The sequence below is a fragment of the Radiomyces spectabilis genome, assembly GCF_025331425.1.
Source record: "Radiomyces spectabilis strain NRRL 2753 chromosome Unknown BYT42scaffold_5, whole genome shotgun sequence".
NCBI classification, from domain to species: Eukaryota; Fungi; Mucoromycota; class Mucoromycetes; order Mucorales; family Radiomycetaceae; genus Radiomyces; species Radiomyces spectabilis.
In genome coordinates, this window is record NW_026251930.1 from 1,775,250 (window position 1) to 1,799,726 (window position 24,477).

At 44.3% G+C, this 24,477-nt stretch overlaps 10 protein-coding genes across 10 annotated transcripts; 6 read left to right on the top strand and 4 right to left on the bottom strand.

The window, feature by feature from the left end:
• The first annotated feature begins 133 nt into the window (after positions 1–133).
• On the top strand, positions 134–2,174 carry BYT42DRAFT_566795 (t-SNARE). Its single transcript, XM_051568023.1, has 9 exons — positions 134–280; positions 383–408; positions 474–482; positions 557–794; positions 876–1,230; positions 1,356–1,432; positions 1,500–1,595; positions 1,669–1,827; positions 1,889–2,174. The coding sequence occupies exons 1-9, from the start codon at positions 230–232 to the stop codon at positions 1,982–1,984; spliced, it is 1,107 nt and encodes a 368-aa protein (XP_051424797.1). The 5' UTR covers positions 134–229; the 3' UTR covers positions 1,985–2,174.
• Positions 2,175–4,835, bottom strand: BYT42DRAFT_566804 (uncharacterized protein). The gene is made up of 8 exons (XM_051568024.1): positions 4,591–4,835; positions 3,857–4,229; positions 3,727–3,764; positions 3,324–3,517; positions 3,121–3,263; positions 2,699–2,966; positions 2,454–2,633; positions 2,175–2,386 (listed from the first exon to the last, which is right to left on the bottom strand). The coding sequence occupies exons 1-8, from the start codon at positions 4,736–4,738 to the stop codon at positions 2,249–2,251; spliced, it is 1,482 nt and encodes a 493-aa protein (XP_051424798.1). The 5' UTR covers positions 4,739–4,835; the 3' UTR covers positions 2,175–2,248.
• Positions 4,836–4,990: 155 nt separating this feature from the next.
• BYT42DRAFT_494446 (nucleotide-diphospho-sugar transferase) lies at positions 4,991–6,642 on the top strand (the record flags this gene model as incomplete). The annotated part of the gene is made up of 6 exons (XM_051564299.1): positions 4,991–5,238; positions 5,361–5,547; positions 5,639–5,964; positions 6,030–6,267; positions 6,333–6,474; positions 6,542–6,642. The coding sequence occupies 6 exons, from the start codon at positions 4,991–4,993 to the stop codon at positions 6,640–6,642; spliced, it is 1,242 nt and encodes a 413-aa protein (XP_051424799.1).
• Positions 6,643–7,111: 469 nt separating this feature from the next.
• BYT42DRAFT_566814 (casein kinase II, regulatory subunit) lies at positions 7,112–8,698 on the top strand. The gene is made up of 4 exons (XM_051568025.1): positions 7,112–7,205; positions 7,335–7,672; positions 7,755–7,867; positions 7,945–8,698. Exons 2-4 carry the CDS (start codon positions 7,486–7,488, stop codon positions 8,371–8,373), a joined length of 729 nt encoding a protein of 242 aa, XP_051424800.1. The 5' UTR covers positions 7,112–7,205; positions 7,335–7,485; the 3' UTR covers positions 8,374–8,698.
• Positions 8,699–9,589: 891 nt separating this feature from the next.
• Positions 9,590–10,356, top strand: BYT42DRAFT_494068 (immunoglobulin E-set; the record flags this gene model as incomplete). The annotated part of the gene is made up of 3 exons (XM_051564272.1): positions 9,590–9,684; positions 9,755–9,948; positions 10,016–10,356. Coding segments are annotated over 3 exons (630 nt in total), but the record flags the coding sequence as incomplete, so codon positions are not given.
• A 244-nt stretch (positions 10,357–10,600) lies between these two features.
• On the bottom strand, positions 10,601–12,144 carry BYT42DRAFT_494871 (WD40-repeat-containing domain protein; the record flags this gene model as incomplete). Its single annotated transcript, XM_051564323.1, has 4 exons — positions 10,601–10,946; positions 11,004–11,575; positions 11,637–11,907; positions 11,975–12,144. 4 exons carry the CDS (start codon positions 12,142–12,144, stop codon positions 10,601–10,603), a joined length of 1,359 nt encoding a protein of 452 aa, XP_051424802.1.
• Positions 12,145–12,603: 459 nt separating this feature from the next.
• Positions 12,604–14,188, bottom strand: BYT42DRAFT_566823 (Asx homology domain-containing protein). The gene is made up of 4 exons (XM_051568026.1): positions 13,560–14,188; positions 13,205–13,500; positions 13,002–13,122; positions 12,604–12,938 (listed from the first exon to the last, which is right to left on the bottom strand). The coding sequence occupies exons 1-4, from the start codon at positions 13,746–13,748 to the stop codon at positions 12,717–12,719; spliced, it is 828 nt and encodes a 275-aa protein (XP_051424803.1). The 5' UTR covers positions 13,749–14,188; the 3' UTR covers positions 12,604–12,716.
• Positions 14,189–16,436: 2,248 nt separating this feature from the next.
• BYT42DRAFT_566826 (uncharacterized protein) lies at positions 16,437–17,817 on the bottom strand (the record flags this gene model as incomplete). The annotated part of the gene is made up of 6 exons (XM_051568027.1): positions 16,437–16,620; positions 16,682–16,810; positions 16,863–16,965; positions 17,034–17,394; positions 17,461–17,748; positions 17,808–17,817. The coding sequence occupies 4 exons, from the start codon at positions 17,815–17,817 to the stop codon at positions 16,863–16,865; spliced, it is 762 nt and encodes a 253-aa protein (XP_051424804.1). The 3' UTR covers positions 16,437–16,620; positions 16,682–16,810.
• Positions 17,818–21,245: 3,428 nt separating this feature from the next.
• Positions 21,246–22,456, top strand: BYT42DRAFT_566830 (ribulose-phosphate 3-epimerase). The gene is made up of 5 exons (XM_051568028.1): positions 21,246–21,444; positions 21,515–21,527; positions 21,593–21,666; positions 21,729–22,006; positions 22,153–22,456. Exons 1-5 carry the CDS (start codon positions 21,267–21,269, stop codon positions 22,357–22,359), a joined length of 750 nt encoding a protein of 249 aa, XP_051424805.1. The 5' UTR covers positions 21,246–21,266; the 3' UTR covers positions 22,360–22,456.
• A 551-nt stretch (positions 22,457–23,007) lies between these two features.
• Positions 23,008–24,418, top strand: BYT42DRAFT_494449 (uncharacterized protein; the record flags this gene model as incomplete). Its single annotated transcript, XM_051564300.1, has 2 exons — positions 23,008–23,110; positions 23,190–24,418. The coding sequence occupies 2 exons, from the start codon at positions 23,008–23,010 to the stop codon at positions 24,416–24,418; spliced, it is 1,332 nt and encodes a 443-aa protein (XP_051424806.1).
• Positions 24,419–24,477: the final 59 nt, after the last annotated feature.

Below are 24,477 nucleotides of genomic sequence, written 5' to 3' on the forward strand. Positions count from 1 at the left end.
GCATGTGCGACGGGCCATTCTCCTCGGTTCACAGCAGACTACGTTAATTATGGTTGTGCAACCTAATCCATCCAATGCAACACAAGAACCGAAAATCATTCACTAAATCAGCTATCCGTTCCTTTATTTTTATTTTCTTTTCTCTTCTAGCCATTTTTCATTTCCGCACCCTCCTTTCATCTCGCTTCATTCCTTTCATCATCTCCATTTCCAGTCCTCTCCTTTCACAATGGCCAATTCACGATTCACTATGAGCCGCGATCGTCTGGCGGAACTGCGGGTAAGCCGGAAAAAAAAAATATAATGCATTGAAAAGCCGATCATTTATCATTGCGGTTTTTGTGGGTCTTGTTATGGGTCTTTGTCCTTTGAATGATATCAGGGTGTCAATAACGAGAAAGGTTATGAGTAAGTAGATAGTTCTCTTGTTCATTTAATATTGATCAAATCGATAAAGTACTAAATATATACAGTCGTTTGAGGTAGATCCACACGAAAAAAAATATCGTATGACGGATTTCTCAAGACAGTTAAAAAAAATGAAAATCCTGCTTAGTGACGATTATGATATGCCGCCTCCTCTTCCTAATGCGCCTTCATCCTATCGTGCTTCACCTTCTGCTGGTCAGCGGTCGGCACGATACGACGACACCACTTACCGGCCACCCGCTCCTCCGTCTCCCGCCTACAATCACTCCGTCCGTGGCGATCGTCATACCAGCGGAAAAGAACAAATCGAGATGCAGCAGATCCACGGAGACGGATTGGTTTCCACTGAAGCCTTTTTCACCGAGGTAATATCAGAGCACCCAAACACCCGAGCAACCAGATTGCATGATAGGTTACTTATTCCTTGTCTCTGCCAAACCTTGCAGGTGGAGGAGATCAAAGAATTGAACAAAAGAATCAATCAGAATATCTCGGATATCGAGGAATTGCACAGTATTTCACTGACCAATTTTAGTGAGGAGCAGACGGCCGAAAACTCACGACGGCTGGAACTACTCGTGAGTCAAACCGCTAAGCTTAATAACGAAGCGAAAAAACGGATCAAGGCAATGGAGCTAAGCAATGCTCGTTTGCCCTCCACCACAGGCGATTTGCCTATGCGAAAAACACAACATGCCGCCCTGAAAAAACGCTTCATGGAAACCATTCAACATTACCAAGACATTGAACGTACCTATCAACAGAAATACAGACAACGTGTGGAACGTCAAATTCGTATCGGTAAACCATCGAATGCAATTCCCCTCCCTTCCCTCCCCCTTTTTTTCTTTCTCTTATTATTTAATTCAATATCATACCTTGACTGATCCGATATTGTGATTGTTCTTTTGTTTTCTTTCGTCTAGTGAAACCAGATGCTACATCAGACGAAATAGAAAGAACCCTTGACAGTGATGAAGCGCCACAAATTTTCGCTCAATCGGTAAATCATTTCATCATACTTCACGGCGTGATAAAAATGGGCTAACTGAATGCCACCATGGGTTTAGTTGATGCACTCAAATCGGTCGGGGCAGGCACGTGCTGTTCTCAGTGAAGTGCAATCGCGACATGATGATATCAAAAAGATTGAGAAAACCATTCTTGTAAGGATCTGCATGGGCTGTTGTATATGCAAATCAACCATCTTAGTTCATTTTGTGAAACCCTCATTTTTAGGAACTGCATCAACTGTTCGTTGATATGCAAATGCTCGTCGAGAGTCAAGGTGAAACCATCAAACAGATTGAAATGCATACCGAAAGCGCCGTTGTCGATTTAGAACAAGGCAATAAGGATATTGCGCACGCTATTGTGAGCGCAAAGAAAACACGTGCCGTAAGTTGTTTTGAGTCCACCTCTTTATATGCTTGACTTTGATCCTTATATCATCTTGTAGAAAAAATGGTGCTGTTTGGGCATTGCCATCATTCTTGCCATCCTCATTGCCTTCTTCGTATGGTGGTTCGCATTCGATCACGTTGGCGTCAATTAAAAAACGGTGGATCCTCCAATCATTCAACTTTTTTTTTGGCCATAGTCACCCATGTCCACCACCGCATCATTCTCCCCTTGGATATAAAACCACTGAATACCAAGTCAAATAATACTACGTTTTCTATTTTATATAGATTTTACATTAGGCTAATAGATAAATGAAACGAAATCATTTCGAATAAACAAGACATGACATTATCTTCTTTTTGTTTTGCGGGGGAGGGGGAGATACATTTTTCTTTTTTGGACGTCCAATTCATGATCAAATTTGGCCAAATTGAGTTCGTCGCTTTTCAGCACGGATGTTATGCTGTCGCTGTTGTAATTGTCGGATGTGGACTTCACAGTAAATGTGGCGTTCAAACATGTAGTAAATATCGCTGATCGCACATCGGCAGACCTAAAACACGATTGGATCAATGATCGCCAATCAAAAAAGCTCACCGTTGGCCGAAACAAAAACTTACATAACATCGGAAACAGGCAGGATGGAATCGCCAACCTTCAATGGTTTGTGCACAAGGACCCTCAATTGGCTCATCACATGTCCTACACAGTGAATTATTTAACTGATGGTAATGCCGCTTGCAATAGGGCGCATTGTCAAACACGTAAAATGTGTTGTCCGGGAACGGTTGCCGACACGTCTAATAAGAAGAACGCCATCCAGATCAGTACCGCCTGTTTCACGTGTATATTAAGTGCAACTTACGTGGCATCCAAAACACTCCAGGTGCCACTTTCCTTGCAATTTGCCGTCCATGGCAGAGACGGCTTCTTTTTCCACTGGCAAGTGACAACCTCGACATTTTGGCAAAAATAGCTTTTTAAAGTCGCTGCGGCAGTAAACGCGACCCCGATGTTCTTTGAACCCATCTTCAAGTACTGGTTCCAGGCAGTGGGAACACTGCAGATGGCCGGGATGGTAAACTTTGCCGAGGGCTTTCAGAGGGACGGTGTTCGGCAAAATAGGGCGATCACTAAGTAAGGTTCAATAAAGACAAGTTGAGACCCCGATCATCACCGTAAATAGGTATAAAAATAGAAAATCACTCAGACAATGAGCATAAAAAAGGAGACGGAAAATATAACCTTTTTTTTTTTTGAGAAAAAAAAATGGAACACCAAACCTACCAAGAAGCACATGAAACACGATGGGTGACAACGTTATAATCCGCCTCACAATATAATTTGCCTTGGTGTTCGTGGTACGAACCACGACGAGGATCCAATGGAACGCGACACAAGCGACAGACAAAACATGATTTGTGGTAGCACTGGATCCATGATCAAAAATTCAGTTCTATTTGAACACAAATGGTAATTTTCCCCCTTACCTTTTGACCCGCTTTGGTTACATCGTCTCGGTAATCGAATTCTTCTCCACAGGCCGCGCATTCATGGTCCATGGGACGTGGGGAGATGTAATCTTCTTCGTTCATACTCACCATCAGATCCGCCATCAACGTATCCAAGGCATCTGTTTTAGGTTTCGTCGCATTCCCCAGGGAATCTTTTCGTGGCTGGAAATCTGGTGATCATGGCAATAACAATAATAATAAGAGGGCATATTAGAGATGTCAAGAAGATGTATTTGGTCCCTGAGCTCAGCATCGTGTCTTTATATGGCAATATTCCAGTGAAACCCTTTTTTTTTTTATCATCACTCATCATTTTTCTTTTTTTTTCACCGCTCATTGGCTAAAGTGGAAAAAAAAAGCTTCTTTTTTTTTTGGTTACCTCTATTGGAAGAAAAGTACGTGCGTCCAGGACTGTTGCTAGAAGATGGAAAACAAAGAGTAAGAAGCTGACATTTTTCATTTGAGTAAAGCAGAAGGCATCATGGATGGATTTTAGTCTGTTCATTTACCGTAGTGGGCTCGAAGGAGCGTAATCGTCGAACCTCGAGTCGGACGGGGCAGGTGAGGTACTGTTTTTACGAGGGTATTGGGTGGATGGGTTGAGGGAGTTTGGGGTTTGCGGTCGACGAGAAGGAGGGTAGGAACGATCATAGAATCCATCGTCGTCTTCGTCGTAATGCGATCCATACGGTTTACGCGTATCGTCACGATAGCTGCTGAATGGAGACCGCTCCTCGTCATTAATTGACGGTCGTCGGAGATCGCGTGTAGGACTGTAATAAGGAGACGGGATGGGGCCTGAAGTTTTGAGATCATACTCTCCAGGACTCTGCAGCGGTGTTAATGGCGATTTAGATTTCGGTGGTAAAGCTTTATATTTGTCTGGGAACGATCATTGAACAATATCGATAATGGCGGCGGCAGAATCGAAAGGCCATCCAAAAAAAAAATCCAAAAAATAGGTGTAAGTAGGGACATATAAAAAAGAAGGAGGGAAATCAAAGCGTGAGATAATAAAATTCAAAAAGCTTCCAACAGTCGTCATGAAATAAGTAGGTCTCTGGAAAGACAGAGCAAAACAAAAAGGGTTAGACTACGTGAACCTATTTTTCCATTTCCTCCAGAAAATTGCGGCTTACCATGAATTGATGGAATAAAAAAATAGCCAACATGGATAGGTACATATTGCAATGGATTGGATTGGTGTGAAAACAGGTGGAGAAGAAAAAAAAAGGGCGCTCACCTGGTAAGATAGGAAGAGCAGGCACGGGTGGCATGCTGCTGCAGAGATGATCACCTAGACGATGAATGTGGACGTCACGACCACAATCACTGCATTTGACGGTAGGAAGGATTTGAGAAATGCGTGGTTCGTTCTCTACTCTGCTCATTGTGATGAAGAAGTGAAAGAGAAGAATAAGCGTTCCACCAACTTATGCATTGTTTTTCATTTCAGCAACTGGCCATCCGTTTTTCACAGCAAAAATCAGGGAAAACCACCATATTGGGAAAAGCACCAACTTTTTTTGGTCCAATCAGGAAGCCTGAAGCGGGGCCTGGCTCAGTTTCGATTAATGAGGTTCAGCCAGACTCGAGCGACACTATTTTACTTTAGTTTCTTTTTCTCTTCTGTCATCGCCATCATGTCTCAATACAAAGCTATTATTCTCGTGGGTGGGCCTTCCAGAGCCACCCGTTTCAGACCCTTGTCCCTCGATGTACCTAAACCCCTCTTCCCTGTGGCTGGCGCGCCCATCATCTCCCACCATTTAGCCGCTCTGTCAAAAGTCAACGGCCTCAAGGAAGTCCTCATTATTGGCTTTTTCGAAGACCATGTTTTCTCTCGTTTCATTGACGAAGCTTCGAACGAATTCCCTCATCTTCACATTCGGTAAGCCTGACGCATCGCCCAATGCAGCGTGAAGAAGAACGGAATGACGTGTGCTTTGTTATTAATGGTTTTTTTTATTGTTTTGTTTCTTGTCTGTGTCTTTCCTTTTCCTTGGGTTTTAGTTACCTTCGTGAATATCAGTCGCTTGGCACAGCAGGTGGTCTGTACCATTTCCGTGATGAGATTTTGCGTGGCAATCCTCAACAGATCTTTGTGATGCACGTGGATATTGCTTGCAATTTCCCCTTGAATGAAATGATGGAGGCTCACATGAAGCATCGTGGTCTGTGCACCATGTTGAGTACCAAGGTAAGTCCGTGGTGGGTTTGGGTGGCAGTGGTCACTGAGCGGTTGTCACTGGATACAAGGAACGATGATGTTGATTGCGAAATCATGCTAGGTACCGCGCGAACAAGCTACCAAATATGGTTGTCTGGTTGCCAAGCCCGATACACATGAAGTGCTGCATTATGTGGAAAAGCCAGAGACATTCATTTCCGATCTTATCTCGTGCGGTGTCTATTTGTTCGACATTGCCATCTTTGGTGAGATGAAGAAGGCTATTGATCGAAAAAAGGACAGTCAGCATGAAGAAAGCGATTATTTGTGGACTGTGTCCGATGATCGTCTGCGTTTGGAACAAGATCTTTTGCGACCCTTGTCGGAAGGTCGAAAATTGTATGTCTATGTCACTGAAAAATTCTGGCGTCAGATCAAGACAGCTGGGTAAGTGGGAATCAAGTGGGAAGACAGCGCGCCGCCTCTCTGTACTGACGAGTAGATTTTTTTAGTTCGGCCATCCCCGCCAATGCGGCTTATTTGGAAAAGCAAGCACAGGAGCACAGCGATCGTCTTGCTCAACAAAAGGACGACGGTCCCGAGATCATTGGTGCAGTGTATATTCATCCTTCGGCCCATGTCGATCCTACGGCCAAGATCGGACCCAATGTGTCCATTGGTCCTCGTGTAACCATTGGCAAAGGCGTGCGCATCAAGAATTCCATCATTCTTGACAACGTCCACATTGGCGTAAGTGATTATATACTTTATATCGACGGTGGGTGAAAAAGAAAGCCTAACACTGCGATGGATAGAATGCTAGCTGTATTCTTCATTCGGTCATTGGATGGAATAGCAAGATCGGCGCCTGGGCACGCGTCGAGGGCAGCCCTGTTGCCGATCACAATGTTGCCATGATGATGAACGGAGTTAAAAGCCAGAGCATCACCATTTTAGGTAAATTTGACGAAAAAGCCAAATTTAGACTGATGAACTCGTTCCTCACAAAGAATTGATTCTCTAGGCAAAGAAGTATCTGTGATGGACGAATCCATTATCCGCAACTGCATTGTTCTTCCTCACAAAGAACTCAAGTCATCGTTCCACAGTGAAATTCTCATGTAGAAAGTAAATTTCTCGCCCGCGAAGGAAAAATAAAACAATTCTAGATACATCATAGGAGCTCCATTTTGTAGGCCTCTATTATGTTTTCAACACTTGATGGAACAGACACACATGAGCCATTCTGATGATTTCCTAATATGGATTCGTTTAGACATATTTAAAAAATTAAATAAAGAGGCACCTTAACAGAAGTACAATGGCTCCGGAAGCGCTCTCCATAAAATAAGTTTGAAGTCCGTGAATACAAAAGTTAAAGAGTTGATGAGATAATACTTTTGATGATCGATCTACCAAAATGTAGAATAAATAGTAAAATAAAAAAGGGAAAATAGGAGATCGACAGTGGGCAAAGGGCGGCCATCGGATTCATGGAGCGGACCAGCGGGAAACAGTGGGATTCACGTGACCGAGTGGCTTTGGCTGTTGTGTAGGGCTTCCGGGTTGTCACCCAGATTTCTTTTTGGTTGAGTTTCCTTTTTCCGTCCCTTACTTGCTATACTGAAGCATTCCTCACTCTTCTTTTGAGGATCTGTTTTTTTATTTTTATTTGGCACAGTGAAGCGGTAAGTTGGCACTAATTTTTGGTGGAGCGAATGTGAAGATGGGATAGTGGTGGTCTAGCAGCTTTGATGACGAGTTCCGGTTTCGGATGGAAAGTGATTTAACCCTAACAAAACTTATCTTGTATTTAGAACTACGGAAGAAACACAGCAAGACGGGATCTTTGACGCAAGCGATAAAAGGATTAAAAGTACATTATCGAGCTTGCTGGTGCAAAAAGAGCGACGGTTTTTTTTTTTCTGATTGTTCGAAACGGCTATTTTTTCTCTCTTAGTGGACGACATGAGCAGCGGATCGGATAGTGAATACGCAAAGTACTGGATTGACTGGTTCTTGGGGATCAAAGGCAACGAATACTTTTGCGAAGTCGACGAAGAGTATATCTTGGATCGTTTCAACTTGACAGGCTTAAACAGCGAAGTTCAACAATACTACGCAGAAGCATTGGATATGATTACCGATAACCTGGGTGCGTTGCTTTATTCACTACATCCGTCGCTTCTTCTCGTTACTGATATTGGTTTCATCTCTTTTTTTTTGACGACCAAAAGATGAGGAAAGCTTTGATGATCGTGTACGAGAGCAGATTGAAAAAGCGGCTCGTCATCTTTACGGATTAATACACGCACGATTTATCATCACCACTCGAGGATTGGCCAAAATGGTAAATGATATCTTATGCAAGGATGAAATGACGCAAGTCATATTCAACGTTTTTCTTTTTTGTTGAATGATATCTAGTTGGAAAAGTTTAGAAAGGCCGAATTCGGACGGTGTCCACGCGTATTATGCAATCTGCAGCCATTATTACCTGTAGGTCTGTCCGACATACCAATGACCAAAAGCGTGAAACTGTACTGTCCACGCTGTGAGGATATCTATAACCCCAAATCATCACGACACGCCGCCATCGATGGTGCTTATTTCGGTACCTCCATGCCGCACATGCTGTTCCAAGTTCATCCTTCCTATCTTCCCAGCAAAAGCATGGAACGTTATGTCCCGCGCATTTTTGGATTCAAAGTACACGAGATTGCCGAACAGCACAGATGGCAAAATCAAGCTCGTTTACAGTACGAAGAGAAGCTCAAGCAGGAAAGCCAAAAGGAGAAAGAATCCAAGGCCCAGGCAGGCAACTCGACCATGAATGGCGTCGAACCCACCGTATGATTCGCCCTTTGACTAACTAATTTCCACCAGTAAAGGGACGCCTCCATGTTTCTCTCTCTAAAAAGTTGTCTTTTTGTCTTCTTCTTCTTCTTATTTCTTTCTTTTATGTCCTGTCTTTCTGTTTGTTTTCCATCTCCTTTTTATTGTATTCTACATATACGGAACCATGATTTTTTTTGTCACATTGCGCGTCATTTTTTTTTATCTCGTTACCAAAAAAGGCAATTATGATTTTCATTGAGCGCTTTTCCGAAAAGAAAACCCCATTCCACACATACGCTCGCACGGAACAAGTCCAACAGAAAAAGAAAAAAATACAGTGTAGCTTTTTTTTCTTCTTCTTTCTTCTTTCAATAACTGGGCACTTGAGACTTTTTTGTTAAAAATACCTTTTATTCACCCGCAATCACAGACTTTTATGGGCAATACGACGTCGAGCGATAATCATCATGCTCATGCTTCTGCGTCAAGTCAACGTCGTCGAAGTAGAAGTAGTAGTCTCAACTTTCACTACACACTTCCGCATCCAGAAAAAAAGACGGCAGCACCGACGGTCGTGACAGCAACCACTTCCTCTACTCCTCACAAGAACGCAGGCGCACGTCAACCTTTCCAATTCTCCGTCACCGAACCCATCGACGCCGAAGCACCTTCACCGAGCAGTGTGCATGCCTCGCCCGATCCTTCTGCCTACGGCCAATCCGTCGACAGTACCGCTAGTGGTCGTCACGGTATGATGCCACCTTCCGATCTCAACTCCATCTCTGCACCACCGTCCACATCATGGGCTTCGCCACCGCCGATCGCCAACTCAGCCCCCACTCCCGCATCTTCACAAGCCGATGCCATGGCTCCATCGGCGCCTACTGTGACCAGGGCCGTTCCCATGGCCACCGGACGGTCCGGTTGGGTTTCCGGTACAGGCAGTTCCAGTCCATGGGTGGGCTCACTATCGTCTTCTGCATCCTCACAGCATCGAGCTTCCATTAGCGGACCGTATTATCGCACACGAGGCATGAGCATCAATCGAGACGATATTGACGATGATATGGCCCAGTCCCAGTTATCGCAGCCACAGTCTTCCTATTCTTCACGGAGGAGAAGCATTCTACAGCCTGAAAATAAAGGTACAGTGATCGGCTTGGAATCTTTGTGAAGCAATACACACGGCTCACTCCTAAAAAAAAATCCATCCGACCCTCATGATGAAATAGGCGTACCGACTATTATTACTTGGACACAAGGAGGACAAAATGTATACGTAACGGGAACATTCAATGGTTGGAAGCACAAGATCAAGCTTGTTAAAAGGTATAAAAAAAACCAAACGTTGGAAATCATGCAACAGAGGTTCAGGAAGATTAACATGGATATTGTGTAGCACGCAGGATTTTAGTGCGGTGCTGGATCTGCCACCAGGGACTCATCGGTTAAAGTTTATTGTGGATGATGAATGGAAATGTTCCAACGATATGGAAACGGCAACGGATCCGGAAGGCAATTTGGTCAACTATCTTCAAGTGGAAGATGAAGAGGTGGACGGAGATCTTTGCAACGCGACAGAAGAAGGGTCTGGTAAGACAATAGTATTGTGCTGGAACCCCAAAATTGCAAGACTTTTAACATATGAATTTTCGAATAGGATCTGGCGCTTCTACACCAACTGAAGAATACACATCACGAATCCCCGATGAGCTGTTAGCATTTGCCTCTACCATGTCGTCCGCCGACAGCGTCAATGCTGCCCAGCGCGCTGCCATGGAATGGGATCGACGTCATGCTCAACCGCCTGCGCTCCCACCGCACCTGGAAAAAGTATTACTCAACTCCCAAGCCCTCAGTGAAGAAGACAACTCGGTTTTACCCGAGCCGAATCATGTCACCCTCAACCATCTCTATGCATGCTCCATCAAAGATAATGTCATGGCGCTTTCCACAACCACACGATACCGGAAAAAGGTGAGTTTCGAGATTGATCTGTGAAAAACATGGGGCTAATCTTTTTTCATCCATTCTAGTATGTCACGACTATGTATTACAGGCCAATTATTGGCAAAGATTAAAAAAAAAGGGAAGCAATAAAAGCTTCATTGCTTTCTTTCACGTCATTTGTTGAACCTTTTGTTAAGCATCTGACAAAAAGAAAGTAATCGGGGCATACAAGCGAGGGACACAGTCAATTTGGAGGATGGTGGGGCGGCAAGAAAGCCAATGTAGAAAAATGAGTTTATTGTTGCAATGTGTAATGTTTGATGCCATAAAGCACGACACGTCCCTGACGATTGCCAAGGGCCAGATAATCACTGTTGGGAGAAAATGCAGAGGCGGTGACCGCGCCCAGAGGAGTGCGGTCGGTAGGCCAGTTGGAAAAGACGGTGGCAGAGGGTAGATGAACAAGTTTGAATGAATTCCTCTTGCGCGCACTTGATATAGCCATTAGTTGAGAATCGTGATTGAACTGGATATCGGAGACGGTCGTGGTCAAGTTGCCGATCGCCTTGATCGGCTTCGGCCGTGTAATGTCACTTTGTAATACTGATTGATCGTATAAATTCACAATACCCGAAGGAGATCTAAACCAAGCAAGTTAAACCTCTGTCGCTCTTGGATTTAAAAAGATAAAACCTTACCCTGTGGCGAAGAACTTGTCATTCCGGCTCACGCGGATGATGTGGGGTCGAAGACTACCGTCATCTTGCCATCGTTTGACACATTCACGTTGACCGACATCCCACTGATATACTTCACCGAGCGATCCAATACCGAATAAATAACGTCCGTCCGACGACCAGTCAGCACTCACAACGGTTCCATTCATCTTAAGATTGGCGATCCATTGTTTCGTAAGGTAGCTGACCAGAATGATGTGTCCACTGTTACCCAGGAAAGCAATGTATTTGCCACACGGACTGATAGAGAATTTCTCCAGTGACTTCTCGTCGCGTCCCCAGATACCGGGACACTTGTCCACCGCTCCCGATTGGACATCATATATGTAGTAATGTTTTCGTCGTCCTGATAATACGATCTGATCGCCACTGGTGTGAAACGCAGCCGTATAGATGGGTAAATCTTTGAAGCGCATCGATTGAATTTTCGGATTCACACGACCATCGACCTGGAATAATCGTAATGTCTTGTCGAGACCACCCGTCATCATCACTTGAGCGTTGGGATGGAAACCAAGACTCATAATTGGACCCTAAATCCGACAATATCAACCTTTTTTGTCCCTGCATCGACCGTCCACGCCATTCTCTTACCTTTGTAGGTGCCATTTGATTTGCATTTTTCATTCGGATCATATCAATATGTTTCGACGACAGCAATTGTCGGGTGCCTCGTCGTTCCAAGATACCATAAGTGCTCTTTAACAAATCGATTCGTTCCTCCTCGTCCAACTGATCGTCGTCCGACTGGTCCGAAGCATCTGAATCTTCATACTCGCCTGCCTCTGCTTTGCGTTTTTTCGATTCGAGCTTCTTTTCTGAAGGAAGTTTGGCCCAAGCGGGACGTGGATAAATGCGAGCAAACCTAAATAATTGAAATTCTCTCTGTCAGCGTGTCATTGTAAAAATGAAGCTTGGGTGCGAAAACATACTGTTGGCGTAATCGGCGTTCATATTCTTGACCGCTGACAATGTCTTCCTCTTCGGATTTCCGTAACTTTTTTAATCGCTGTGCACCTTGAAGGGAGATCTGTAAACGACCGTCATCGTCATCGGTCCATGCCGGGGCTTGAAGGTAACCGAGAAATTTCTCTTTTTGCATTTCCTCTTGATTGTGTTCCTCGTCGTCTTCGCCTTCCTTTGCATTCTCGTCGTCCGATCCTTCCGCCATATCTTCGTCCGAATCAGCCTCGTCTTCTGCAGTCACCGGCGTGGGTTCAGCATCGATCACAAAACCGGGTCCGTTATCGAAAAAGAACACCTACAGTAGCCCGGGATCATCAGTTACCGATGACTTATTAGTATGTTGGTGTTGTAAGCTTACGGGTTCGTCGCTGGCCGATTCTTCCTCGGTCTCGGCATCTTGGCCCTCTTGAACAGTAGATGCTTTTGTCTCCTCGTCTAATTCGTGACCTGCTTTTTGCCACACATCACTGTCAAGATTGCCAAAGAGAAACTCTTCTAAATCCTTCTCTTCTTTATCTTTGGTAATGTTGGGTTCTGCGACCTTTAATTTCTTGTGTTTGGAGGGCATGACGAGGAAATGGGGGATTATTAAAGTGTCGAAAAAAAAAAAAGCCAAAACTGGGTTGAAAAAATAGCAGTATGAAGATGGAAATGGAATACGAGAACAACGAGTCACGTATTAAGGCTAAGCCACTGTCCTTGTCAATTTTACAGCCCATCTTTGCGGATGTCGAACAAGCGGCCCAAGTCTTTGCCGTCTCGATACAATCGAATACTTTTGAAAGCATTTCCGTTGGGGCGTCTATCTTTACTAATTCTACCGTGTTCATCCAGTATCTTTGTTTCCAAAGCTGTTGGCGTTTCGAATCCATCAAACACTTGGTTGTCCAGCTGAATTGACACCCCCAAAGACCCACTCGCCTTTACCACCTACTCAAAGGCAGGCTTCAGGAACAAAATCCAGATCAGAGAACAGTCCCCTTCTCCACTTACCTTCATTGTTTTGGATACCACAACTTTATAGGCGCTAAAATTGCGTTTATACACCATAACATCGTTTTCGCGGATCAGCCCCTTGCTGCACATGTCCTTCAAAGTGATATTTTTGGAATCCCTAGATTAAAATGAAAAAAAGCAAAGAATCCTTGGTTAAAAGCATGAAATCAAGGTCTATATTTTTGATGGGGTACAATTACCCTGCTACATTGGTTGTTTTCTCTCGATTGCATAGTTCGCCCCAGTACGCTTCGTAAGCCGATTCTTTCCACGATGGCTCACGGTATCTTGTCGATTCATTGGAATCCGCCCTTTGACCGGAAGCTAACTGTTGCTGCCAGATATCCACTGCTTGCCAAAACACTGGGTTGTCCTTGCGCGTGAAAAAGGCCGGTGACAGCGTACCGGATGATTTATCTGGATACGGCAACAACTGCATTAGCTGCGTCTTGGTCTCCGAGGACAAGAGTTCAAACGCCGCAAAGTTTAAAATTGACTATACCCGCCTCATTAGTTCAGCCTAGGCTGGTGTAAGTGAGCAGACAATGAGCTTACTTCTAATTTCACATGGGCTAATGGACTGGATGCGTCCTTGAGCAGCCACGCTGACGATTCACATGGACCGTGCTGTATGTTCTCTGACGGTGACGTTGAACGTTCGATAGGAGACCGCACCAGTAGATGATCCGTTCTTACTGTGTCGTCGTCTCTGCTTGATTGAACTTGATCTTCCTGCGCATACATTACAAATGGTATAAGAATGAACGAATGAAAACGCTGAAACGAAAGATTCGAAGGAAAGAAGCCCAGAAAAGAAAGAAAGAAAAAAGGGGGCCAAAATAAAGAAATAAAAAAAGATGGCTGGAACGTGTGTCAGTGGACCCAACACTTGTATATGCGAATGAACAAACATGAGTGTGATCCGTCGGTCGTCACCATGCATAGATTTTTCCGATTCGAACCGATGTTCTTTTCCGTACCGGATTGCACCTGACCATGCCTCGATTACCTTCACCTTTATCCTCGGGTTAGGTCATTTGTAGAAAAAAAAAAGGCACCTTGGACCCTGCTACATATATGCAGTGCTATACATTCTTTTTGTCAATGACTAGTTAGCAGTGGCTATCTCTTTTGTCGAAGCACAATTTTCAAAACATATATGAGCACGTTTCCAAATGTTTGAATGCATACACTCATTTTGTCGAATTATAATATCATCAAAGTATTTTATTCACAAGCACCGCAAGGGAACAAAAATGTCTTTATGTGACATGATAAACAACCCTCCATCATTGTAGACTGTACGTTTGCCATTCTTGAGATTGTATTATTTGATTCGTAGAAACAGGCTTGTAGACCAGGACGTTAAGAATCTAATCAACAAAAGCTACTGACCGGGGAATCCCATACTGTAGGCTTCAACAATCTTCAATTAATGGCTCACTGTGACACGACCTCCGAAAAACATCTTGACAGAATAGGGTCAATGCAATAACTTTAGCGCATAGTTACTATAATTTCAACGAGCTGCTTTACATCATCCACAAATTCGGACAACATCAGCGGCTAAAACTAACGTGCCTCGAAATGATCTAAACCAAGCTCCCGTTCCCTTGTATGAAAAGCAGATTCAACATTTACTGAATATTAGAGAGGAAGAGCCGAATTAAATAATCATAAGCGCATCGCTTTGTATACTTGGCTGCAACGTGTAATTCATAAATCAAAGATGTAACAATAAAGAAAGGGAAAAGGATACGCATCACGACAGTCCCTCAAAATCATCCATGCTGTGCAACTGCGAGGTCCATCAAGTGAAGAAAGAAAGTCGAAGGATACAAGTATCAAAAATGGAATCACAAAAATAGATGTGAATGATCCGACGATTGAATATTGTTTTTTGATGAATGACATTTTATTATTTGTGGGGTTGACAGGATAGGGTAAGTACATTATCTTACATTAGGTAAAAGATAGTTTTGTTTTTGTTTGTTTGCCAGAGGGGAAAATAGAGTAAGGTAAGTCTAACTAATTGTTTTGTTTTTTGTTTTTTTTTTTTTTTTTTTGTGGCGGGAAAACATCGCCCTTGCTCTTTTCTTTTCTTTTTTTTTTTTTTACCATTGTATCCGAAAAGATAATACATGGTTCATTGCAAGAATCATATTTGTTTTGTTCACAAAGGGGAAGAAGGTGGACGCATACTAGATCCTCCGCCCTTCGTCAGCCAACCACATACGCGCTACCACCAAGACTCACCTGATACGTCTCACATATTGCCTCGCCTATTACCCACTTCTTCGCCTTTTCTTGCATTGTACTCTTGCTGCATCCATCTCTCTTTGCCTTGACCGTCGGGGACTTGCGGTAACGGGAATTTCATCTACGCTCAACCAGTTAGTCACCCGTATCAAACAAACATTATCTTATCACTATGGGCATGTACTTTCCTTTGGCAATCATCTCATTCGGACTGAGAGATGGTTCTTGAATGCTGTACCGCAAGGCGTGGAAGGCAAGGCTCAGTGAGGTTCGCACCAGGGTCATCCCAGTAGCAACGACGTATGTGGCAGAGGAGGCCGACTCCAGACATCATCGGACCTAGCAGCGCCCAAGCGTGTGTGCGTGGGGGGGGGGTTAGTGCAAAAGTTAATTTTTACCCTATCCTGTCAACCCGGAGACATTTTGGCGAGTCTCCGTTATTCATGGAATGACTCGACCGTGATCGATATGTGCTGGTCGAGTTTCGGCTGGTATCAGGACGATTGATGGATACCAGTGACGTTCGTATGCTGAAGGCTTCCTTGATTTTCTTAGCAATCGTTTTACTTCGTTGTGATCTTGACGTATTGTCTCGGCTATAAAAGATAAACAAGGTCAGAAACCTAATTGAATAACGCATACATTACAATCAGCTTACCTTTTAGAAGATGCAGACAGAACGCATCGGGCACAGAGCGTCTATGGGGCGGCAGCTTGTTTCCTTGTTTTTACTTGATGGTTCCGTGCCTTGTTTTCCGCCGGCTTGCGGTATTGGAAGGCAACCTAGCTGCAACGCTGTCGCCAGATCGGCTATACTGTTTGGCTTTTCGTTTCTGGTTGATTCAGTCACCATACTATAGCTGAAGCATATTAATAATAGCACGGAAGATAAAAACAAAAACGGCAAATAGACTTACTTTTTGAATTAAATATTCATCTCGTGCGGATGAGCGATGGTGACTTAGTCACCTAACGCATCACGCGGAGGACCGACTTGCGGTCCGCAGGTGGTTTCGCGGTTTGTTGCGCTGCACGCGCAGATTGGCGTGGCGCCGGCTGACGTGCCTTGCGCACAGATGGTTGCGCAGGGGATTGCGCCGGTTCCTGCGCTCGTGGTTGCGCTGGTGGTTGCGCTGGTGATTGCGCTCGTGGTTGCGCTCGTGGTTGCGCTCGTGGTTGCGCTGGTGGTTGCGCTGGCGGTTGCGCTGGCGGTTGCGCGGTTTGCTTCTTTGATGATCCCGCTCCGCAGATCTCCCTGAACCGCATTGGTCGGCGGTGATTCAGGGAGATCATGTTCTGATCCTCTGGTTCAGATTCGGCGGGTTGAGGATCAGAAGCTGGGGAAGGCGGAGCGGAACTTCTAAATATTCTTTGGTTAGATCCGGCATTTTAGCTTATCTTAAACTGTTTTCACTTACCGTTCCTCCTGGATGTCACTTTCAATGACGACCTCCTCCTGGTCGCGCGGCTCCACGAGAGTGAGGCCATACAATAGCTCGGCGAGCTGAAAGCCCAGCTCCATGTCATCTGGGCTGGGTTCCGGGAGGCTAAAACCCCTTCATTAGGCCCGTGGCTTGAGCTTAGGTTGTCTGATTTTACTTACCAATATTCTTCCAGGATGTAATCCATTGCCTCCACGGACGACGGACAAGAGATGGGCGCCAAAGTGTCAGAAGCGACAACTTCCACGGAAGGTGTGGACCTGGTTTATGATTGTTCATTAGCATTGCTTGAGGTCACATGTCACATGTCACCCGTTGATATACTTACATTTCTTCAACGGTGTCCATCACCATCCATTCCTCGAAACAGGGAGCGTCCACAAAAGGCTCCTCCTCGGTTTGTCCTTCTTCGAAGAACGGTTCGTCTTCGAAGCTCATGGCATCGAAAAATTCATCTGCCTCTTCGTCTTCTCCTTCTTCGCGTGCTTCTTGGTGAGGTTTTTCTTGTGCTTCTTTCACCACCTGGATGGTCACCTCAACCTGAGCTTCTTCTGGCAAATGGCCCACCAAGGCCACGTCGTTCAACACCGTTTGCGGCTGGGCTTGGGCGATGGCCGGAACCGGCCAGGCTGGCGGCACAGTGGCTTCACCTTCTTCGCGTCGGCAAAGCGGCATTTCAATATCTTCTTCTATTCAGCCATACAAAATGTAAGCTATTTGTTATTTGAGAAAACGCAGTACGATTATTGACTGACCAATGACGGATGGGTCTTCATGTCGCTGTCGCTTCACGGAGATGGGCTCTGGACATTCGCATTCGCGCTTGCGTTCATTCGTGAAATTGAAGTGAATTCTCTGCAACAGGTTGAGAAACACCACTTGATGGAACGTCTTCCGCTTCTTCAAACGTCGGTACAGCATCTCATCACGGTCAACCTCGCCATCGTCACGCTGGCGCTTAACGAAAGCCACAGTGGGTGGCACATCAGGAACAAAGGAAGAAAGTTGGGAAAGAGCACTTTTAGAATCGCGGTAAGGAGTTACTACAACGCAAAACGATTAGTCTTTCTCCACACAATGTCAAGAGGTCACATGAACTTACGAGAAGGCATTTTAAATACTGTAATCAGTAAAGAAAAAAGGAGGCGATGCAGGAGGTCCTTTTTTATTTACAATCGACGCGCGTTTCGCGTGACGTGTTTTCGCGATTGAATGGCCGACCTACAATTTATTGCTGGTCATTACAGTGTAGTTCATTTGTATGGAGTAATGGAAGTATGCATACCTCTTTACTTCAACATGCATTGATCTGTAACCAAAAAAGCGGGTTGCTGCTCTTGGGCTTCTGTATCACTTCTGAGTTACGTTTCACAGGCGACAGGAACCCCGAAGCCCTCACGATCCTTTTTGTTCCAGCAACTTTGAGAATTCATATTGTATCCATGGTGCATGTGCAATGTAAAACGATCTAAATAGATATTGATGCTACTTTATTCTGGATGTATTTGATAGAGGTTATACTCGTATTAGGGATTCTGAGAGCAACTGATATCATCCTAACGGTTACACTCAACTGCCGAACCGACCGCTTCCGCCTTGGCCTCCACGGTGACCTTTATGACAGATCCGTTATCGTTAAGTATCTCTAATATGAGACATCAACTATACTGAAAATATGGATGAGCTATTATGCAATGAGAACACTGATGAATATTAATATGATTTCTGAGTGATCGCCTCTTCAAAGTGTGTTTCCGACAGAAAAACCATGTCGGATCATGACAGATAAATAAAATTCCGGGAGTATGGAAAGACAAATATTGCAGCTCAATGGTGAGTTTAGATTGGTGATCTTTGTGTTGGGTACGTATCTTAACACGTTAAATAGAAGAATTATATGACTATAATTTAAGCATTCGGCATGCTCGCCAGATTCTTGGACGGTCCTAGCTGTCAGGAACGAATATCTGTGAAGTGCGTGTGATCGATCCGATTGTCCTAAACTGATGACCTGGCTAAATTTGTTGTTGTCTAAAAGAAAAAGACAAAGTGGAGCTGTCGTTGGATCGAGATAATTTATCCAGTTTCTAGAAGATATGACTTAACTATGAGTATGCTATAACAGAGTGAGGCGTTGGTTGGCTAAGAGAAGGTCATGGCAGCAAGTTATTCATCATCCGAAAAGGATCACCATGTCAATTTATGAAATTTGCTTGGATCGCTCACCAGCTAGTTATTTTCCTTGTCGAATACCTAACGAAGCGCGCGCCAATCAGTGATTTATTATATTTTTGCTAAACAAGCATCCATGGCTTGCTGACGCTGATCGAAGAATATGTATGGCGATTCATTGACCGCAACAGTGATATCATGACAAAGTGAACCAAAGGCTGTAGGTTAGAGGCTTACTGGTTGTTGAACAGAAAAAATTCCTATAAATTAGTAATAGATCCATTATAAAGTTCCATTAATATTCATTAGATCGTTTTCTATTGTACATGTACTATGAATAAAACATAAATATCGAAAAACAAAAAGGATCCATCAGGGGTTCGGGGTTCCTGTCGCCTGTGAAACGATAACTCAGAAGTGATACAAAAAGCCCAAGAGCAGCAACCCGCTTTTTTGGTCACAGATCAATGTATATTGAAGTAAAGAGGTGTGCTTACTCCATTTACCCTATATAAATGAGCTACACTGTAAAGACCAGCAATAAACTGTAGGTCGGTCATTAAATCGCGAAAACACGTCACGCGAAACGCGCGTCGATTGTAAATAAAAAAAAGACCTCCTGCATCGCCTCCTTTTTCCTTTACTGATTACAGAAATCGCGGTAAAGAGTAACTACGACGCAAATGATTAGACTTTACAATGTCTCTTCGTAAGTTCGTGTAATCTCTCGACATTGTGTGGAAAATACTGTAATCAATAAAGAGAAAAGGAGACATGCAGGGTCCTTTTTTAAAAAATTTATAATTGACGCGTAACGCGTGACGCGTTTCGCAATTGAATGACCGCCCTACAATTTATTGCTAGCCTTCGACGTAACTCGTTTATGTAGAGCACGCATGCCTCTTTACTTTAATATACATTGATCTGTGACCAAAAATGCGCCTTTCGCTGCTCTTGGGCTTTTGTATCACTTCTGAGCTATCGTTTCACAGGCGACAGGAACCCCGAACCCCTGGTGGATCCTTTTTGGTTCAGCAACTTTAAAGATTTATACTGTATCCATGGTGTATGTGCTATATGAAACGATCTAAATCAATATATGTCGAATTATATATTATGGATGCGTCTGATAGAGATTATATTCAGCATCCAAAGATTCGAAGAGTCATGAATAACCATCAAAGCTCCGAAACTAAAGTTTTACACTTGATCGCCAAGTCAACCGTTTACGACTTGGCCTCCATGGTGATTTTAATGATATATCCGTTACCATTGAATATAAGGAGACCAAGTTGTCAACCAGCTTGAAAAATATGGGTGGCTTATTACACAATAAACTTGATGAATATTTATATGATTCCTAAGTTATCGTCTCTTAAAGGTGGGATTTCCGACATAAACAACGATGTCTCCTTCTGAGAAGGAGATGATGATGATAGATAGAATAATTTCCGTACGTAAGGAAAGGCGGATATTGCATGTCAAATAAGGTCTGATTGGTGAATTCGTATCGACTAGTTGAAATACAACAAATACGAAGGTTTTGCTGCTTGGGCCCTTGGTATGTTGTACCAGGGAAGAGTATTGCCGTTGGAATGATGATTGTGTTGTGCACACGGTTTACTAATTGAGAGGTGGCTGAGTTGTCGCCGAATTTCTAGCTGTCGTAGGAGTTGCGGCGCAATCCGTCGTCAAGAGTTGGCCGATCCATAATCTGGAAGCTGGATCTTATCCGAAATATGTTTACCTCTGGTAGAGTTGTTGGGGAAAGAGGCTGCTGCTCGCGTGGTGGATTTTGGGAACGAAGGCTCGTTACATCTTTGTATAAACTACTGCTCAAAAAACCCTCTTTATTTCCTCCCAGCTCGCTATAGTTCCGAATAATGAATTCGCCTCCGCGTATCTTGTCTTTACCCTTATGTCGCGTGGTGGAAATATTAATGCTTATCAACGAGCAATATCTTATATAATCCAGTTCATTATGCGCCATATTTTCCTTTCCCTCACCCTTGTCTGCAAGTACCAATTGCATTTGGACATAACACTTGGCTTTGGTATATGACTGCTCATACTGATTCCACTGATATTGTCAATCCCGAACATGGGGGACACTGGTATTACCATCACGACTGCTTTATTAGGTGTATTTGATACACAATTATAGTAGATACTACGTTGTTCCATCTATTTGCTTTTAACCATTGTTGCCGCTTCATACTAAACATCAGTAACAAGTTTTATCAAAAAATGTGGGCCAAAGGCGTGAGTCAAAATCTATTTGATTTGCATGTTCCGATTGGCTGAGATGAAGGTATATCTCTGGTTCGGCTCACTCCCTGCTTTTGATGTCAGCCAATCATTTGACGTCCGAAAATTTTTTTCGCTCATCATGCAACCACGTCCCGAGCGCGGGATAAAAGACAAAAGGTATTCTTTTTCCCACTGTCTCACTGTCAACACCATGCCTAGTGCCAAGATTTCTCCTTCCATGCTGTCTTCGGACTTTGCCAACTTGGCCGCTGAAGCCAAGCGCATGACCAAGAACGGCGCCGACTGGCTTCATCTCGGTAATGTATTTTTTTTTTTTGTCATTCACCACGTCCTGCCCATGCCTAACTAACGCCCCATTCCAAATAGACGTCATGGATGGGTAAGCATGACCCGTAATGCAAAATGCCTGTTCCATTCTGTACTGACAATGCTTGCTGTTATTAGCCACTTTGTGCCTAATATTACCTTGGGCGCTCCCATTATCTCTGCTCTTCGTCCCCACACCGAGGCTTATTTTGGTACGTGGAAAACAAAGGTGAAAAGGTGACTCAGACTATGGTATATTAAGAGATTCATTTAGACTGCCACATGATGGTTTCCAACCCTTCCCAATGGGTCGACGATATCAAGAAGGCCGGCGGTCAGATGTACACCTTCCATATTGAAGCCACCGAGGATCCTTTGGCTCTTATTCGTCAAATTAAGGACGCTGGCATGCAAGCCGGTGTCGCCATTAAGCCCAACACCCCCGCTGAAGCCGTGATTGGTCAGGTTGCCGAGGAGGCCGATATGATTTTGGTTATGACCGTCGAACCGGGATTTGGTGGCCAGCGTTTCATGGAAAAGTGCATGCCCAAGGTAAATGACACAATAAAGGGTAACGGAGCGGTTTGGAGTGAAGTGGGGTGCAAATAGAAACAAACAAACAAAAAGAGGCCAAGGAACATTGACATAGGGAAAAGAGGAGGAACCCTCTGGATTAACTCGAGAGAAATTTCTGTTAGGTCGAGCAGTTGCGTCGTTTATATCCTAAATTGGATATTGAAGTTGACGGCGGCTTGTCCATGGACACCATTGATGTGTCTGCTGAGGCAGGTGCCAATGTGATCGTGGCGGGAACGGGCATTTTCAAGGCTGAGAACCCCGCGGAGGTCATCAGCACATTCAGAGAGAAAGTGAACAAGGCCCAGGAAAAGTTTGCCGGTCACTAATAAGAAAACGAAAAAAATCAAATGTCATAGATGAGGAACGAATGAATAAAGTTATTGTATTTTTAATCTGCATAGTGGGAAAATCAACAACCACGTCCCAACCACCGACGATCTTTACTTTTTTTGGAGTTATCTTGGCACCGTGATACAGGCCCTCGGGGTGCACGCTTGTCCTTCTTCATGACGATCCTTTTCCAAATATGTACCACCCAACCCCCAATAATACAATAACAACACCATGGTGATATCGTTTACAGCAAACACAATAGCATGCACTTTTGCGAAACTAGACTCACATATAAAGCGCTGCGCAAAATAGCACACTGAGTAAGAAAAATACAGATGCGTGTTTTTTTATATTGTTTTGAAACCGGTCTAGGCCATAAATAGCTAACATGGAAAAACAGCGCATTTCTAACGATCGGCTTTCCCTTTGGATCGCCGTGGATTTCATTAATAGGAATCAATGTTTTTTTTGGGTCGTGTTCCTTTCTCATCCTTTTTCCCTTGTTTATTGTTTTTTTATCCTTTGCTTCATTCCTTTTGTAATTCTATTTGATGTCACTACGAAAATATCATTGCCTATGGGGAACGCTGGTCCTTTCGATGATACTCATCCTTCATTGGCGTATGAGTAAAGTCGTTTTGATGCCTCCCTTGGCCGAAACGGATGCCAATGTGGCCGCTATTGACCGCAAATACTGTGGTGGACCGTGCCGTTTTGTACTGCCCATCTTTCTGATGGAACAAGGTGAGATTTCCACTTTAAATTCCCAAAACTCGGTTCAACTCATCCATCCTTCATTTCAAATTTTTGATGACGGAAACAGAATCCAAGGCACAGATGCATTTTCGCCAGCTGGCTTTTATGGCGGGCATGGCCAACCGTACGATTGTGTTGCCCAATGTGGGACGATCTCGATTAGGAGCATGCCTAGAGCATGATTTTTCCTTTTACTATTCCGAGGAGTGGGCTCGGAAGAATGGGGAGCATTTCAAATATATCACCATGACCGATTTCCGAGCGTGGCTCGCTGAACGACAAGAAGCAAAACCACGTTCCCAGCACATGTATATCCATTTGGATCAAGGACGCGTGCAAATGCCGGAAGTGGACAATTGTTTCGCTTCCCAACTCGATATTGCCCCAGGTTCCGAGCAGCGATTATACCTTCATGAGACTTCCAATACCGCCAAACGTGCCCAGTTTGAGCGACAGGTTAAAGCCTTCTTGCTTGGGAATCCCAAGCCGAGTCGAGAGACCGACGTGGATCGCTATCAACACATTGAAGTACTGAGCGTGTTCTACGATCGGAGGTTCCCATTTGTGCATCATCCAGATGCGGCGGTTCCCATCGCCTACAGCACCCAACTCGTTGCCTTAGCTGATGCTTTATCGGCCAAACTCGCTCCTTACTGTGCCGTGCATTGGCGGACAGAGCGCGTGGATCCGCCTGAAAATCTTGTGTTTTGCGCCGAATCCTTGGTCTCGATGGTATCGGATCGACTGGAATCCGTGAAAGCCATCGATGGTGTCAAGCCCAACTTTTTCTTGCTCACCGATTATCCTCACATAATCCCCGAAAAACCCACGGAAGCCAACACCAGCTCGGACTTTATGCCTGCTTCTTCCAGTTTCTCGCAAAACTCACTCACGCGATATCATCATGCGGCGATACATTATCTTTACAAGCATATGCAAATCCAGCTCACCCACCTTGAGCAACAAAAAGAGACGCCACCCGTGCACACGCCCGCCAACTGGACCATGCTGCCCATTCCCGCTTCCATTGCTGCGGAAGATACCGGGTTCCTTGGGATTCTTGACAAGCTCCTCGCCATCCGTGCGGATGTATTTTTGGCTGGAAAACCCGGTGTCTGTGGACGCAAGAGCAGCTTCACGAGCCTTATTATTCATGAACGTTTGCGACGTCAGGCGGAAGAATCCGGCGAAGCAGTAAATGCAACATGGAGCGACTACAGTATCGACCGTCAAGGCCAAATGAGAAACATCATTGACTATTTTGACCTTCCACCAGACATCATAACTGCCGCATAAACTGCTCTAACGTATTCCCTGACTTATCCTCCCTGTTATTGTTTTTATGCTCTGCGACT

Bases quoted from the DNA above. Each gene is read 5' to 3' on its own strand.
- BYT42DRAFT_566795 (XM_051568023.1), top strand. From the start codon at position 230: ATGGCCAATTCACGATTCACTATGAGCCGCGATCGTCTGGCGGAACTG. The intron at 1,596-1,668 runs GTAAGGATCTGC...CCTCATTTTTAG, and splicing joins AGATTGAGAAAACCATTCTT to GAACTGCATCAACTGTTCGT. The intron at 1,828-1,888 runs GTAAGTTGTTTT...ATCATCTTGTAG, and splicing joins GCGCAAAGAAAACACGTGCC to AAAAAATGGTGCTGTTTGGG.
- BYT42DRAFT_566804 (XM_051568024.1), bottom strand. From the start codon at position 4,738: ATGAGCAGAGTAGAGAACGAACCACGCATTTCTCAAATCCTTCCTACC. The intron at 3,518-3,726 runs GTAACCAAAAAA...CATGATCACCAG, and splicing joins GTACTTTTCTTCCAATAGAG to ATTTCCAGCCACGAAAAGAT. The intron at 2,967-3,120 runs GTAGGTTTGGTG...AACCTTACTTAG, and splicing joins CGTGTTTCATGTGCTTCTTG to TGATCGCCCTATTTTGCCGA.
- BYT42DRAFT_566814 (XM_051568025.1), top strand. From the start codon at position 7,486: ATGAGCAGCGGATCGGATAGTGAATACGCAAAGTACTGGATTGACTGG. The intron at 7,673-7,754 runs GTGCGTTGCTTT...GACGACCAAAAG, and splicing joins TATGATTACCGATAACCTGG to ATGAGGAAAGCTTTGATGAT. The intron at 7,868-7,944 runs GTAAATGATATC...AATGATATCTAG, and splicing joins CTCGAGGATTGGCCAAAATG to TTGGAAAAGTTTAGAAAGGC.
- BYT42DRAFT_566823 (XM_051568026.1), bottom strand. From the start codon at position 13,748: ATGTATGCGCAGGAAGATCAAGTTCAATCAAGCAGAGACGACGACACA. The intron at 13,123-13,204 runs GTAATTGTACCC...ATTTTAATCTAG, and splicing joins AAAACAACCAATGTAGCAGG to GGATTCCAAAAATATCACTT. The intron at 12,939-13,001 runs GTAAGTGGAGAA...GCCTTTGAGTAG, and splicing joins TGGTATCCAAAACAATGAAG to GTGGTAAAGGCGAGTGGGTC.
- BYT42DRAFT_566830 (XM_051568028.1), top strand. From the start codon at position 21,267: ATGCAACCACGTCCCGAGCGCGGGATAAAAGACAAAAGGTATTCTTTT. The intron at 21,667-21,728 runs GTACGTGGAAAA...AGATTCATTTAG, and splicing joins CCACACCGAGGCTTATTTTG to ACTGCCACATGATGGTTTCC. The intron at 22,007-22,152 runs GTAAATGACACA...AATTTCTGTTAG, and splicing joins TGGAAAAGTGCATGCCCAAG to GTCGAGCAGTTGCGTCGTTT.